Source organism: Cyprinus carpio, chromosome B22 (genome assembly GCF_018340385.1).
Source record: "Cyprinus carpio isolate SPL01 chromosome B22, ASM1834038v1, whole genome shotgun sequence".
In the NCBI taxonomy this organism is placed as follows: Eukaryota; Metazoa; Chordata; class Actinopteri; order Cypriniformes; family Cyprinidae; genus Cyprinus; species Cyprinus carpio.
In genome coordinates, this window is record NC_056618.1 from 26,950,345 (window position 1) to 26,963,437 (window position 13,093).

At 33.8% G+C, this 13,093-nt stretch overlaps 2 protein-coding genes and 1 long non-coding RNA gene across 6 annotated transcripts in view; 2 read left to right on the top strand and 1 right to left on the bottom strand.

The window, feature by feature from the left end:
• Positions 1-886: 886 nt before the first annotated feature.
• On the bottom strand, positions 887-3,653 carry LOC122141581. The gene is made up of 2 exons (XR_006157943.1): positions 2,753-3,653; positions 887-1,683 (listed from the first exon to the last, which is right to left on the bottom strand). It is a non-coding gene; the product is annotated as an uncharacterized LOC122141581 (long non-coding RNA).
• LOC109087971 (claudin-1) lies at positions 2,499-8,208 on the top strand. Of its 4 annotated transcripts, none has more exons than XM_042749400.1 (5): positions 2,499-2,644; positions 5,998-6,147; positions 6,223-6,387; positions 7,485-7,566; positions 7,670-8,208. In XM_042749400.1, exons 1-5 carry the CDS (start codon positions 2,566-2,568, stop codon positions 7,827-7,829), a joined length of 636 nt encoding a protein of 211 aa, XP_042605334.1. In that variant the 5' UTR covers positions 2,499-2,565; the 3' UTR covers positions 7,830-8,208. The 4 variants fall into 4 exon arrangements, with proteins under 4 accessions (XP_042605334.1, XP_018957699.2, XP_042605336.1 ...); XM_019102154.2 differs by having other exon boundaries at positions 2,519-2,644; positions 5,935-6,147; XM_042749402.1 differs by having other exon boundaries at positions 2,550-2,644; positions 5,949-6,147.
• A 2,757-nt stretch (positions 8,209-10,965) lies between these two features.
• The window catches only part of p3h2 (prolyl 3-hydroxylase 2), a 52,936-nt gene continuing 50,808 nt past the window's right edge, over positions 10,966-13,093 (top strand). The window contains exon 1 of the mRNA XM_042749393.1: positions 10,966-11,568. Within this exon, the coding sequence (XP_042605327.1) occupies positions 11,161-11,568 (408 nt within the window). The 5' untranslated portion in view covers positions 10,966-11,160. The remainder of the gene's footprint in view (positions 11,569-13,093) is intronic.

The following is a 13,093-nucleotide window of genomic DNA, read 5'->3' on the forward strand; positions in this document are numbered from 1 at the left end:
ATGTTTTGTGACCGGCAAAAGTGTTTGTATCTTGCACATTCTCATAGCTTCCACTGGCCAACTGTAAATACCAAATAAATGACTTTTAAAGGGTATGTGTGTGTCACTAGATGTGTCTGTGATCCAGTGTATCAGATTTAAATAACAACCACCCACTAGTCATAACCTGACAAGAAGGTCTTGTATGTCTAATCTGCTTTCTTCTTCATTAAGGATCAATATTGTGCCTTAATATATATAATATTGGTAAATATTCTAGTATAATATATATGAAAGGATCAGTAAAAAGTGTAACCTTCAGAAAATTTCTTGCTTGCTTTGTATTGCATCCATCTAAAACAAACATGTCAACTTGCTTAAGTTTTTGCTTTTTTTTTTGTTTGTTTGTTTTGCCCTTTAAAACAAACATGTCAGCACAATGCATAACTTCTAAATACAAATTTAAAAATGTCAGATTTTTTTTTTTTTTTAGCAATTGTTAGTTTCTAACAGAAAATATTAAACTACTTATTCATTTGAATGAATAAATAGATAAAATGGATGGGAAAAAAAAAAAAAAAAAAAAAAAAAAAAAAAAAAAAAAAAAAAAAAAAAAAAAAAAAAAAAAAAAAAAAAAAAAAAAAAAAAAAAAAAAAAAAAAAAAAAAAAAAAAAAAAAAAAAAAAAAAAAACATGTGCCTAAGTGAATCATTTGGCTAGAGCTAGCAGGTTTGGGACCATGTTATTTTATTATACTTTATTTGATTATGCATTTATTTATTCATAAAGCAAATGGCCATTGAAAAGAAGCGAGTTACCTTATGATCACTTATACATATAAAGGCCTAAATTCTTCCAAGGCATATAAGCACTTTTATTTCAAAATAATTTAGAGGAAGCGTTTTTGTTTTCCCCTTTTCATTTTATTGTCATGTGACAGAACAGGAAAAGATATCAGAGGCGACCCTGACACGCCTCCCTGCTCAAGTTTGCAAATATTTTTATTCAAATAATAGTTTTATGTACTTATTTGTCATTCATGGTCACGGTACAACAGTGGCTACAACACTTTCGGCCATTAAGTCAAAACCATTATGAAAAACAGTTTTTAAAACACATGGAACCATCATGAATAGATATACAGCTTACATTCACAGCTTCTGTACTTTGTCATTGACCCTTAACAACTGCATAAAACATCCCAACCAAGAATACATAGAAACTTTCAAATGAATGGCTATAAATGAAGAAATGCAAATTCTGGCGTGGTTGTTTTCTGCATAAAGGCCTCAATTACAAATGAATGAGGAAGTGTAAATGCCAACAGCTGCCTCTCCTGGGCAGGTTCACCTACATGCCAAAGATTTTCACGGTTACTTGCGAGTGTAAACGGTGCAGATCCTTACAAGTGACAGACTCGCTCTCCTGTGCCTCTCCCTCGCTTTCCTTGCGCTCTACTGCCATCCAGCGCCAAAAAAAAAATAAAAAAAAATAAAAAAACCTTATACATATGTGCGCCATAAATTACAGTAGAAGACCATTTTCTTCTTAGGACTGTGAATATGATTCAAGGCGCTCCGTGGTAAAAGCTGCATATCTGCAGCGCACACTACTAGAAACAATGACTGAAATCCTGCTGCTCATCTCAGCCACGATTCCTAGCAAGGTGCACTGCAGGTCAGAAACTCCAGGTTTTATGCAACATCTGAAATAAAACAGGAGTATAGTTCTGAAAGTGCATCCACATGAACAGAACCCAATAGCTTTAACAGGAAATGATCTGTGAGCCTCAGTGCTTAATATTAAATTTCAAGCTGTAGCTATCTTGCAGTGTGCAATAATTTAGCAAAAACTTTCAGTTTTATTTCAACATGTATATTATAAAAACGTTTTCAATCTTATTAAAATTTTCTGTTTGTGTAAAATAATCATGCATGCTTTTTTATTACATAATATGGAATATTTTAGGCTACTGTTTTAAAATGGATTAATCACAAAATTCAACAAATGCAGTAAAATACAATAATTAAATGTAAATTAGATATTTATTTATAAATAGGTACTGTGCATAGGCTATAATATTCAAATACTTTCGATGTTAAATGTAACCTATTAAATATTTGAATTGTCACATGCTAGCTTAACCAATTACATTTATAGTAGCCTATTTAAAATATAGTATTAGCCAACTATATCAAAAATATTATTAAAAAAATAAAGTATTAAGCTACGAATGCTTTGGAATTATATATATATATATATATATATATATATATATATATATATATATATATATATATATATATATATATATATATATATATATATATATATATATATATATAAATAAATCTGATTTAGCAGTAAAAATCACTGTAAAATAATTGAAAATCACGGAGTGAACTGTATTTTTCTCCTTTGTGGTTTTAGGATTCTGATATGATTCGGATATAATTCTGATAGATAGATAAATAGATAGATAGACAGATAGATGTTAAAAAGTCTTTAAAAACAAGACAGCAATGTTTTTAAAAGGTGAACTTGTCACTGTGAGACACTACCAGAGTGCTCCATGTGAGAGGTGTTTATGTGTGTAGTAAAAAAAACAAACCACGAAGGACCGCAAGAACGCGCCATACGTGAACACCTATGCTGTGTATCCAACTGTAAGTTGTAATTTTTATCGTATTTAATACGACATTCAACTACTCTTCACTTAAAGTGTCTGTCAGTAACGCAAAGTGCTCCCCTGTGTAATAATGACAGTCGCTTACCTGAGAGAGAAACGGCCCAAGCGCTCGTGTCGTGTCGAAACATGGGTGTTCACACACCCAATACTCAGCGCTGACAGCCTCCGAAGGGTTTTAAAGCGTTCCCCTCGAAACCTTCTCCTCCGTGAGTAAAGGGGCAGCGAGGTTTAGGTGTGTCGGCGTGCAGGTGTGAATACAGCTCAATGGGCTTTGCTTTAATTCTCGTCATTTACCCATTTTGGGCCGAGGAGCCTGCGGCACATCTTCAGGAAAAACCGGTACAGGTGGTCACATGAGGGTGTGTCGAGTCAGTGCTAATTAAACTCAAACAGGTTGGATATGCGTGTAAAAACTTATTCTGTTGAATAAAAAAAATCAAAAATAAAATACCGTTCAGGCTACTTGAAAATAAGTCCAACCTGTTGGTTATTTTGCTTTTTGAGTCGAACTCGAGTCCCACTTAAAGCTGAAGCGTGTATTTTGTCGACGTTTAAAATATTTTTTTCTCATCTTGATATGTAGAGGGAACCATAAATGTGATATTTTTTAGGTTGATTTTACCAAAAAAGTGTCAAATCTGTGGCGCTGTTTATCTGCACTTTTTTTTATAGTAGGGCCTACAAGTAAAAAAACTGCAAGTAAGCTACTGCTCCCTCAGAAAATCCCTCATATTCACGCAGCATTTGAATAGTGTTATGCGTGTGATTTAAATGAGAAAAAGTCACATACATTCCCATAGTTATGTGTCGTTGGGCCCAAGGCTGTGTTTGCAGGAATGACATCTGACAGGTTTGAGAGCGTGGGTCCTGGGGCACATGCTGGGAGTTATGACATGAAAGCATAACTGATGGTTGAGGGTTCAGCCGGCTACACTTTATAATATCTTTAGTAAGAAATATTACTGTGATATATGGTAAATTTATGTAAACTGGGACACTTTTTGCCATTGAGGTGACTGGGGTAAAATGGCTTAATTATCCTGAATTAACCCTGTGCTTGATAGGAAGGTCTAATGATACAACTGACGTAAAATCAAATATTTAAAAATGTCTGAAAACTTAATTATAATTATTATATAAATGGTGTTAATGTAATATATTAAGCAGCTATATTTATACTTTGAAGTGGCATAGGATCAAATATAACATAATAAAATATCTTGGTGTGGACACCACTATAGTTTTTGTTCTGTGTATTAACAGGTCTTTAGTTGTATAATATGAGTCAGAGTCATTTTCATCTAATACTAAGTATTCATCCACTCTTAAATATGCAGATTTTTATTATGCTTGCCTAGAGGGATAGTTCACCCAAAAATTATTTACTCACCCTCGTGTCGTTCCAATCTTTTATGGGCACAAAAAAAGATATTTTACAAAAGAATGTTGGTACCCAAACAGTAGATGGTAGCCATTGACTTCATACTGTAAATAACATTTTTTTTTTTAAATGCTATGGAAGTCAGTCTCTGCCGTCAAATGTTTGGTTTCCAACATTCTTCAAAACATCTTCTTTTGTGCTTAATGGAAAAAAGAAATGAATACAGGTTTGGAACAAGTGGAAAGTGAGTAAATGATGACAGAATTGTCATTTTTTTGTATGAACTAATTCAAGAGAGAACTGATAATGTGCTTTCAATCAGACAGTATACTGAAGGACCATAAAATGGCACTAGATTCTGTCATTATTCACTATTTATATGTTTTTTAAAAACCCTTTTTTAAACTTTACATGAATGGGATTTCAAATCATGTAGCTTATTGAGAAGATGTGTACTACTGTACTTTTCAGCAGAATGAAATCACAGTGTATTACAGCAATACACGACTCCTGCGATGAAACTATAAAGTGTGTTTGTACAGTCATCATCTTGAGTACTGGAATACATTTTTGTGCAAGAGCCAAAGCATACAGTACATCTGCGCAAACTCATCCCTCACCTCCCAATTCCACACAAACCGTTAAACACATTATGAACAGTATGAACAAAAAGCAGTTCTTCAGTTTTTGAAAGAGTTTATTTTTAAGGTGTTTTACAAAAATACACATTTAACAATGAATTTAAAAATAGATGAAGGCATTTTAATAACTTTCCCAGTTTATTGTAATTCGACCTTCACATAACAAAAAGAAAGCTGAAATTAGATTCTAAAGAAAAACAAACAAACAACAACAACAAACCCTGCAATGTAACATCTTTGCAGTTGAAGAAAGAAATATGCATATACACTGACTGGTGGTCAAAAGTTTGATATATGATTCATTTTAAAAAATTTTTGAAAGAAGTCTCTTATGTTACAGTATGCTCACCAAAGCTGCATTTCTTTGATCAAAACCACAGTAAAAATATAAAATATTTTTAGAATTTAGTCTCGCTGTTTTCTATTTGAATATAGGTTAAAATGTCATTTATTCCTGTGATGCAAATCTGAATTTTCAGCATCAATACTCCAGTCTTTACTGTCACATGATCTTTCAGAAATCAGAAAATACTGCCATTCAGTGGTTTGGTGTATGTGACATGAAACATGAAAACGGGTCTAAATAAAATTAACATTTTTTTTTTCAACAGTAGCATTAGTCACTGTTACTATTAGTGGATGACATGAACTTCCTGACATATAAGTGTCCATTCTCCCACTAACCCACCCATTTGTTTCCTGTTACAATCACAACCCCAAAAGAGGAGGGAACATGATTATGAATGGAAACGATGAATATATCTTTTGGATTTGTCTGAGTAAATAGGTGTGAAACGGACTGTAAGATTTATCAAGATCACGATGCATTTGTCATCTGAAGAAATGTGCTGATTTATGTAGTTTGGATGTCAACACATCATTTCACATGAAATGTTACTCATCTCTTTCCTCCTTCATCAAAATAAAAATGTTAGTTTATTTAAAGGATGCTTTTATCCGGATTGACTGATTTTAAGGGTATTGAACCAACAACCTTCTGTTTTCCAACCCAAAACTTTGACACTTTCACACCTATAACTAGAAAAGTTCAAGCTAGATTTTTCCAAACAAGAGCGTCTACTTTCAAGGAAATCTGACCAATGTCCTGTCCATGAGTGACATGACCGTTGGTTCACACCTACTCACATGATAATAAATAGCAGCCCGGATTTCTCAGCTTGCATTACAGTACAGTGGACACATACAGTATTACTGACTGAAAACTGCATTCGTCTTCTAATCCAGCCATGGCTCTTCAGCTCATCGGTTATATTCTGTCCATTACTGGATTATGTGGCCTCATTATAGGCACATTTACAAATGAATGGGAAATCCTTGGACATGACAATGACAAGACTGTGATTCTGGACAAATACAAAGGACTGTGGATGGAGTGCTCAGTGGACAGTTCGTCTCGCATGACCTGCACAAGTTACACTTCTCTACTTCATCAGACCTGTGAGTATCTGTTCTGTGGAGTATGGATCCTTCTGCCATTGACTTCATTGTAATCGCTGCTGTGTGTTGTTGCAGTTGAAATCCGGTTGGGTCGAGCAATCATGATCACCAGCATCGTCTTTTCAAGCCTCGCCGCGCTGGTGGCCATTTCTGGTCTCAGATGTACAAGATGTTTAGAAGAGAACGAGATGTCGAAGGATAGAGCTGCCTTCTTAGGAGGAATCCTTTCTGTGTGCGGTGGTGAGTTCAGAATTATTGAACAAATCGCAAATAAACTGGAGTGAAAACTATTTCTATTTTTTTATCCTATTAAAAATTAATTTTGAGTTGAAACTCGTAGGCTATATTGTATTTCTAGGTTGTTACTTGAATGTTAAAAGCAAAATATTTCTATGAAAATACATACTTTGATGATTGGAAAGTTTAAATGAACAGCATTTATTTGCTGAATACAAGCATGCCATTTATTTATTTTTTCAATTTTTTAGCAAGGTTGCATTAAATTGATCAAGTGACAACAAAGACATTTATAATGTAACAAAAGATTTTTATTTCAACTGAAAAAATAAATTATTTTGAACATTCTATTTTTCAAAGACAAATAAAAAATACTACACATTGTACTTATACACTACTGTTCAAAAGTTTTATAATTGTAAAGAAATGAATACTTTTGTTCAGCAAGGATGCATTAATTTAACCAAATGTAAAAGTGAAGAAATTATTTTGTTACAAAAGATTTTTATTTAAAATAAATTCTTTTGAACTTTCTATTAATCGAAGCTGGATATAAAAACTTTATTTTACATATGCACTGCCTTTTAAAAACTGCATTAAACTGGTCAAAAATTACAGCAAAGACATTTTACAAAAGATTTTTATTTCAAATAAATAAATTTTGAACTTTTTTTTCTTAAAGACAAATAAAAAATACTATATATTTTACATATACAGTACCGTACAAAAGTTTTTTTTTTTTTTTTTTTTTTTTTTTTTTAAGAAATTAATACTTTTGCTAAGCAAGGATGCGTTAAATCTACCTAAACTAAAAGTGAAGACATTATATTGTTACAAAAGTTTTTAATTTCATATAAATTCTTCTGAACTTTCTACTCATCAAAAATCTTTGAAAAAAAAAGTAAAATGATTTCTATAAAATTAGTAAGCAGCACAACTGTTTTCAAAAATGATGATAATAATAATAAATAATAAATGTTACTTGAGTAGCAAATCAGCATATTAGAATGATTTCGGAACTGGAGTAATTATGCCAAAATTTCGATTTATATTTAAATTTATTCAAGAGTGAATTATGTGCATTCTTCTTTCCTAACCAGGTCTTCTTGCTTTGGGCATAACCAGCTGGTTTATATATGGAATTGTTGACAATTTCTTTCAGAATGACAAAAAGACGGAGAGGTAGGTGTTGTTCTGTTTCATATTGTTTCTTAGATTCATTAGAGTCATGATTCAGTGGTCTTTTGAAAACTAAATACTGACTATCTGTGCTGGGTCTTTGCAGGTATGTGGTCGGCAGGTCTCTGATTGCTGCATTTGTTGCATCTGTGCTATGTTTATTTGGAGGCATTCTATTATGCGCCTGCAGCGTGACACATCTACAATCCAAAAAAATTCTCAGCAAGCATCCGGTCTCCAGGAGTCCTGAAAAAGACTATGTTTAATGATCTTGAGAACATCTGAATACCTACACTTCATCTGAATGTCAGACACCAGTTAAATGTTGTGTATGTGCATGCATTGTGTTAATGAAGAAAAAGACAATAATAAATCATTTTATAGTAATTTTTAAAAAATTATATATTATCTCTAATTATATGTTATTGTTATTTTGCTAACTGACATCCATGTGCTATGATTTAACCACTTTTAATGTATGTTTAGATGTTTGTGTGTCAATGTAGCTACAGTATTAGAAAACTAGAAGGCTGGGATTGCTTCAGAGCTGACCACAGAGGAAGATGATGTCATATTCCAGTCATAGCTTCACAGTCAATATGGGGATATTTTTACTATTTTAAATAAAAATCTTTTGTAACAATATAATGTCTTCACTGTTACTTTTGGTTAAATTAATGCATCCTTCTTTAAAATTACTAAACTTGAACAGTAGTGTATAAGTACAATGTGTAGTATTTTTATTCGTTTTTGAAAAATAGAAAGTTCAAAAGATTTTTTGTAGTTGAAATAAAAATCTTTTGTAACAATATAAATGTCTTTGCTGACACTTTTGATCAATGTAATGCATCCTTGCTAAATAAAATTGATTTCTTCAAAAATAAATAAATGGTACAGTATTTGTATTCAGCAAATAAATGCTGTTCATTTAAACTTTCCAATCATCAATGTATGTATTTTCAAAGAAATATTAAATTAGTTGATTTTAACATTCAAGTAACAAACTAGAAATACAATATAGCCTACGAGTTTCAAAGGAATTTTTGATAGGTTAAAAAAATACCTCCTGGGGTCGACGGTGTGCACTTGCAGATTTTAATGATAACAGCAAAAAGAAGTTAAAATGCTCAGTCATATTTAATCATACATGTAAGAACAATACATCATTTAAATCTGTAAAGGCTCTACTTTTATTTGTGTACACTCACAATATCAACAAAACATTGTGCTTTTGCAAAATAAAGAAAATATACAGGGTGTGCTTTCTGCCGTCTCATTCTCCACGCATATCTGTTGAAACACGTCAAAAAAATGAACTGAAACTCAGCGAATATTTTACACACATACATGAGAGATATATCTATAGAAAGCTTGACATGTCTACTTTTAAACAAAGTAAGTCATGTGGAAAAAAAATATTATGTGACAAAGTAATCAATATGAAACTAACGTGAAGTCAAGTCTTGCCCGTCTGCCTTCATTATATCTCTAATTAGATCATGCCCATGAGCCGATTGCGCTATTGATATTACAGTAGTCCACGTGAGATGTGCGCCGTGTAAACACCCACATCACATCAAACAAAGCAGCAAGACTTTACCTTAACACCAACACATATAAGGCAGAATTTAAAGAAGACGAGCTGAGAGAAATAAGACAGAATTTACCTCGAATGAAGACGCGCTGAGAGAAATGAGACAGAATTTACCTCAGAAAAAGACGCACCGAGAGAAATAAGGCAGAATTTACCTCAGAAAAAGATGCACCGAGAGAAATAAGGCAGAATTTACCTCAGAAAAAGACGCACCGAGAGAAATAAGACAGAATTTACCTCAGAAAAAGACGCACCGAGAGAAATAAGACAGAATTTACCTCGAATGAAGACGCACTGAGAGGAATAAGTGTCAGAGCATGTCAAAACTTCTCCAGGGCCCCAAAACACCCTCGGACCCCAGAGGGTTAAAGATGAAGATTATTCTAAGCTGTGATGTAGTGTAGAATATATGTCAATGCAAAATTAAGACAGCTTCAGCATTTCATGCTTGTCTGTTTTATGATTAAATCATTTCAGCATTTTATCTATTTATTATTATTATTATTATTATAAATGCTTACTATCACCACATGAAAGTGAAAGTGAGTGAGTGAAAGTGACGTGACATTCAGCCAAGTATGGTGACCCATACTCAGAATTCATGCTCTGCATTTAACCCATCCGAAGTGCACACACACAGAGCAGTGAACACACACACACACACTGTGAACACACACCCGGAGCAGTGGGCAGCCATTTTTTATGCTGCGGCGCCCGGGGAGCAGTTGGGGGTTCGATGCCTTGCTCAAGGGCACCTAAGTCATGGTATTGAAGGTGGAGAGAGAACTGTACATGCACTCCCCCCACCCCACTCGAATGTATAATCCTAATATCCAAATAATAATAATAATATTCGTAGTCAAAATTACTAATAATAAGATCAAGCAATAAAAACAAAAAAACAAATTGTCATTTACGTTGAGAATAATACTATTAGTCTGTTGAAGCAAGAAAACAAGATCAAGGTTAGAAAGAACGACGGTACGTTGGAAACTCTAGTTTTTTTGGAAAAGTTATTTTCTTTTCACAGATTACAAATGGCGTGCAGGAAATGATCTTAATGAAAGTTATCCAATTAAAACAACTCATCTTAGTATGGCTTTGACAGCCCTACACAGTAAAATAAACGCCCGCGGTCAGTAGGTTTGTAGGGTGTGACATCTTAACGTTTTATAACCTGTAAACTATCGCTGGAGGGAGCGCTTGAGATGAGAGGTCGAGCCTCCTTTGTTTGTTTTTGCGGAGGGATTTTGTAAAAGTGGAGCCGTTTCATTTTCATTCTGTCAGAAATTCTGACACTGTTGTCTCTTATACAATGCTTAAACTAGATTGACGTCACATTGTTGCAAAATGTTTGCAAAATTACCTGAAGCATTAGCACCTGTATTATCCCTTATACTCATTGACTAATTAAAAAATGTTTTAGTCGAACAATAGCGTTAGATTGATGTTGCAATGGTTGATTTAAACGTATACTGAACACTGTGGAATTTCAGGAGAGCTGCAGTATGATTTCTATCCTCTAGAGGGAGACGTTGAAGCGGCGACAGGAGGTCTTCGCTTTCGAGGGCTTTGTGAGGATCTCACTAGAAAGTTCTGTCTGTGAATCAGTGTAGCCTGTTGTCTGTAATAGAGACAAGTCTGGTTTAAGTACTTCTTTAAGTTCTAAATTTCAGAAGCACTAATATGTCTTAAATAATACATAAATAAACTATCAGACAGCCGTCATGTTAAACAATTGTTATTTCCTTCATGTGTGGGCTGTAGGGGAGGAGTCAGCACAAAATAAATGGGAGGGACGGGGGTCATTGCTAAAAATGTCCCCAGTAATCGGTCATTCATTATGAGTGGCAACGAAACTGTCTTGAAGCTAAGAAGGGTAGTTAAGCCGTCACTTTCATTAGCCTGTTTTCTCTGTAACATACACTAGACCCGCCGGGACTGTTTATTTATCACTCTCAGAGCGCATTATTTTGCGAATCATTACGCAGCAGCTCCAGAAGATGGAATTGAACTCCAAAATCTACGTCTTTTTTACATGTATCCTCCAGGCACTTCTGCTGTCATCGGCCTCCCTGGAACCGTTCGACCTGCTTTATGATAACGGAGTGGAGGCTTTTTATAAAGGAGACTATGACAGTGTGGTGCGGTACATGGAGAGCGCGCTGAAGAGTTTCTCTGAAGTGCGCCAGACCAGAATCAGATGCCGGCTGAAATGCAGTGACCAGCATCGCTTTGACAGCTTTCTGACTGATAAGATTTTCGACGTGATCCTCTATAGAGGGCATTGTTTAAATCAATGCATTGAGGGAAAAATTGGAGCCCAGTCCATGCATAAAATTAGCGAGGATATCATTCAAGAGTTCAATAGAAGAATTCCCTATAACTACCTGCAACTTGCCTACAGAAAAGTGAGTAGCTACAAGTTTTAAAGACGTGACAGAGCAAGGTTCCGTACAGTGAGGTGCCCACATAGTATTTTGGGCATCATGTGAGCACTGAAACGTTTGAATTTAACATTTCTGAGCGGCAATATATCTGTTCGAACGTTCGAACTGGACAGTGTTGTGCGTTCGAATGAATGCCAAATCAAACGTTTTGTCTATGTTCAGATCGAACACGTTTGGTCATTTCGGCGCGTTCGTTTATATTTGAAGGTTTGGATCGTGTTTCTGCGTGTTATAGGGCTATTGTTTATCTTCGAACTACACACTTTTGACACACAGGCTTCGTTTTCTGTAAGTCACCCATGTAAAAAAAATTACATTTTAAATTTGTGGTACGAAATGCTCATTACACAATTCTGAGAGCTACTGTAGCAGAGGAAAACTCTAAAAAGTTTGTCTACAGGTCTCACCTTCAAACGATTCACGTGCATTTTAAGTCCTCCCCCCAACCTAATGTTACAAGCGGCGCAGGGTTTAAAGTGTGCGATACTAGCTGCAAAGAGAGACTGAACACAGTTTTTGACTATTAAAGCAAAAAATAAATATATAAATAAAATAAAAATCATAGTTCCTGCAGAATACCATAGTTAGTAAAGTTGCAAATCTGTGGTGTTATATTAGCCACTTTCACAAATCACTAAATCAAGAATATTATACAAAACAACAAAAAGATTCTGTAAGCTTCTTTAATCAATGAAGAAAATATTTTACAGGTTTACAGATATTGCAACATTTGTAGAAGTTTTTACATAATATTTCAGTTTCTTTCCACGTGGGATTTTATGTTTTCATGCTTTTATTTTTTTAGTTGATACCTTTTAGGTTTTTAGCAGGCTGTCAGGATCATATTGTAAATCCAGAGCAATACATCACTTGCTCACCAGTGGATCCTCTGCAGTGAATGGGTGCCGTCAGAATGAGAGTCCAAACAGCTGATAAAAACATCACAATAATCCACAAGTAATCCACACCACTGAAATCTTGTGAAGTGAAAAGCTGTATATTTGTAAAAAAGAAAAAAAAAACAATCCATCATTAAAGTATTTTAACTTAATATACAGTACAGACCAAAAGTTTGGAAACATTACTATTTTTAATGTTTTTGAAAGAAGTTTCTTCTGCTCATCAATCCTGCATTCATTTGATCAAAAATACAGATACAAATTGTAATATTGTGATATATTATTACAATTTAAAATAATTGTTTTTAAATTTATTATACTTTAAATTATCATTTATTTCTGTGATGCAAAGCTGAATTTTTAGGATCATTATCACATGATCCTTTAGAAATCATTCTAATATGATGATTCATTATCAAAGTTGGAAACAGTTCTGCTGCTTAATATTTTTTCAGATCATGTGATACTTTTTTAGGATACTTTGATGAATAAAAAGTAAAAAAAAAAAGAAAAAGAAAAGAAGCTATGTTTTTGATAAAAAATTATATTAAATAAAACAATATATACTACTGGTCAGTAATTTGGGG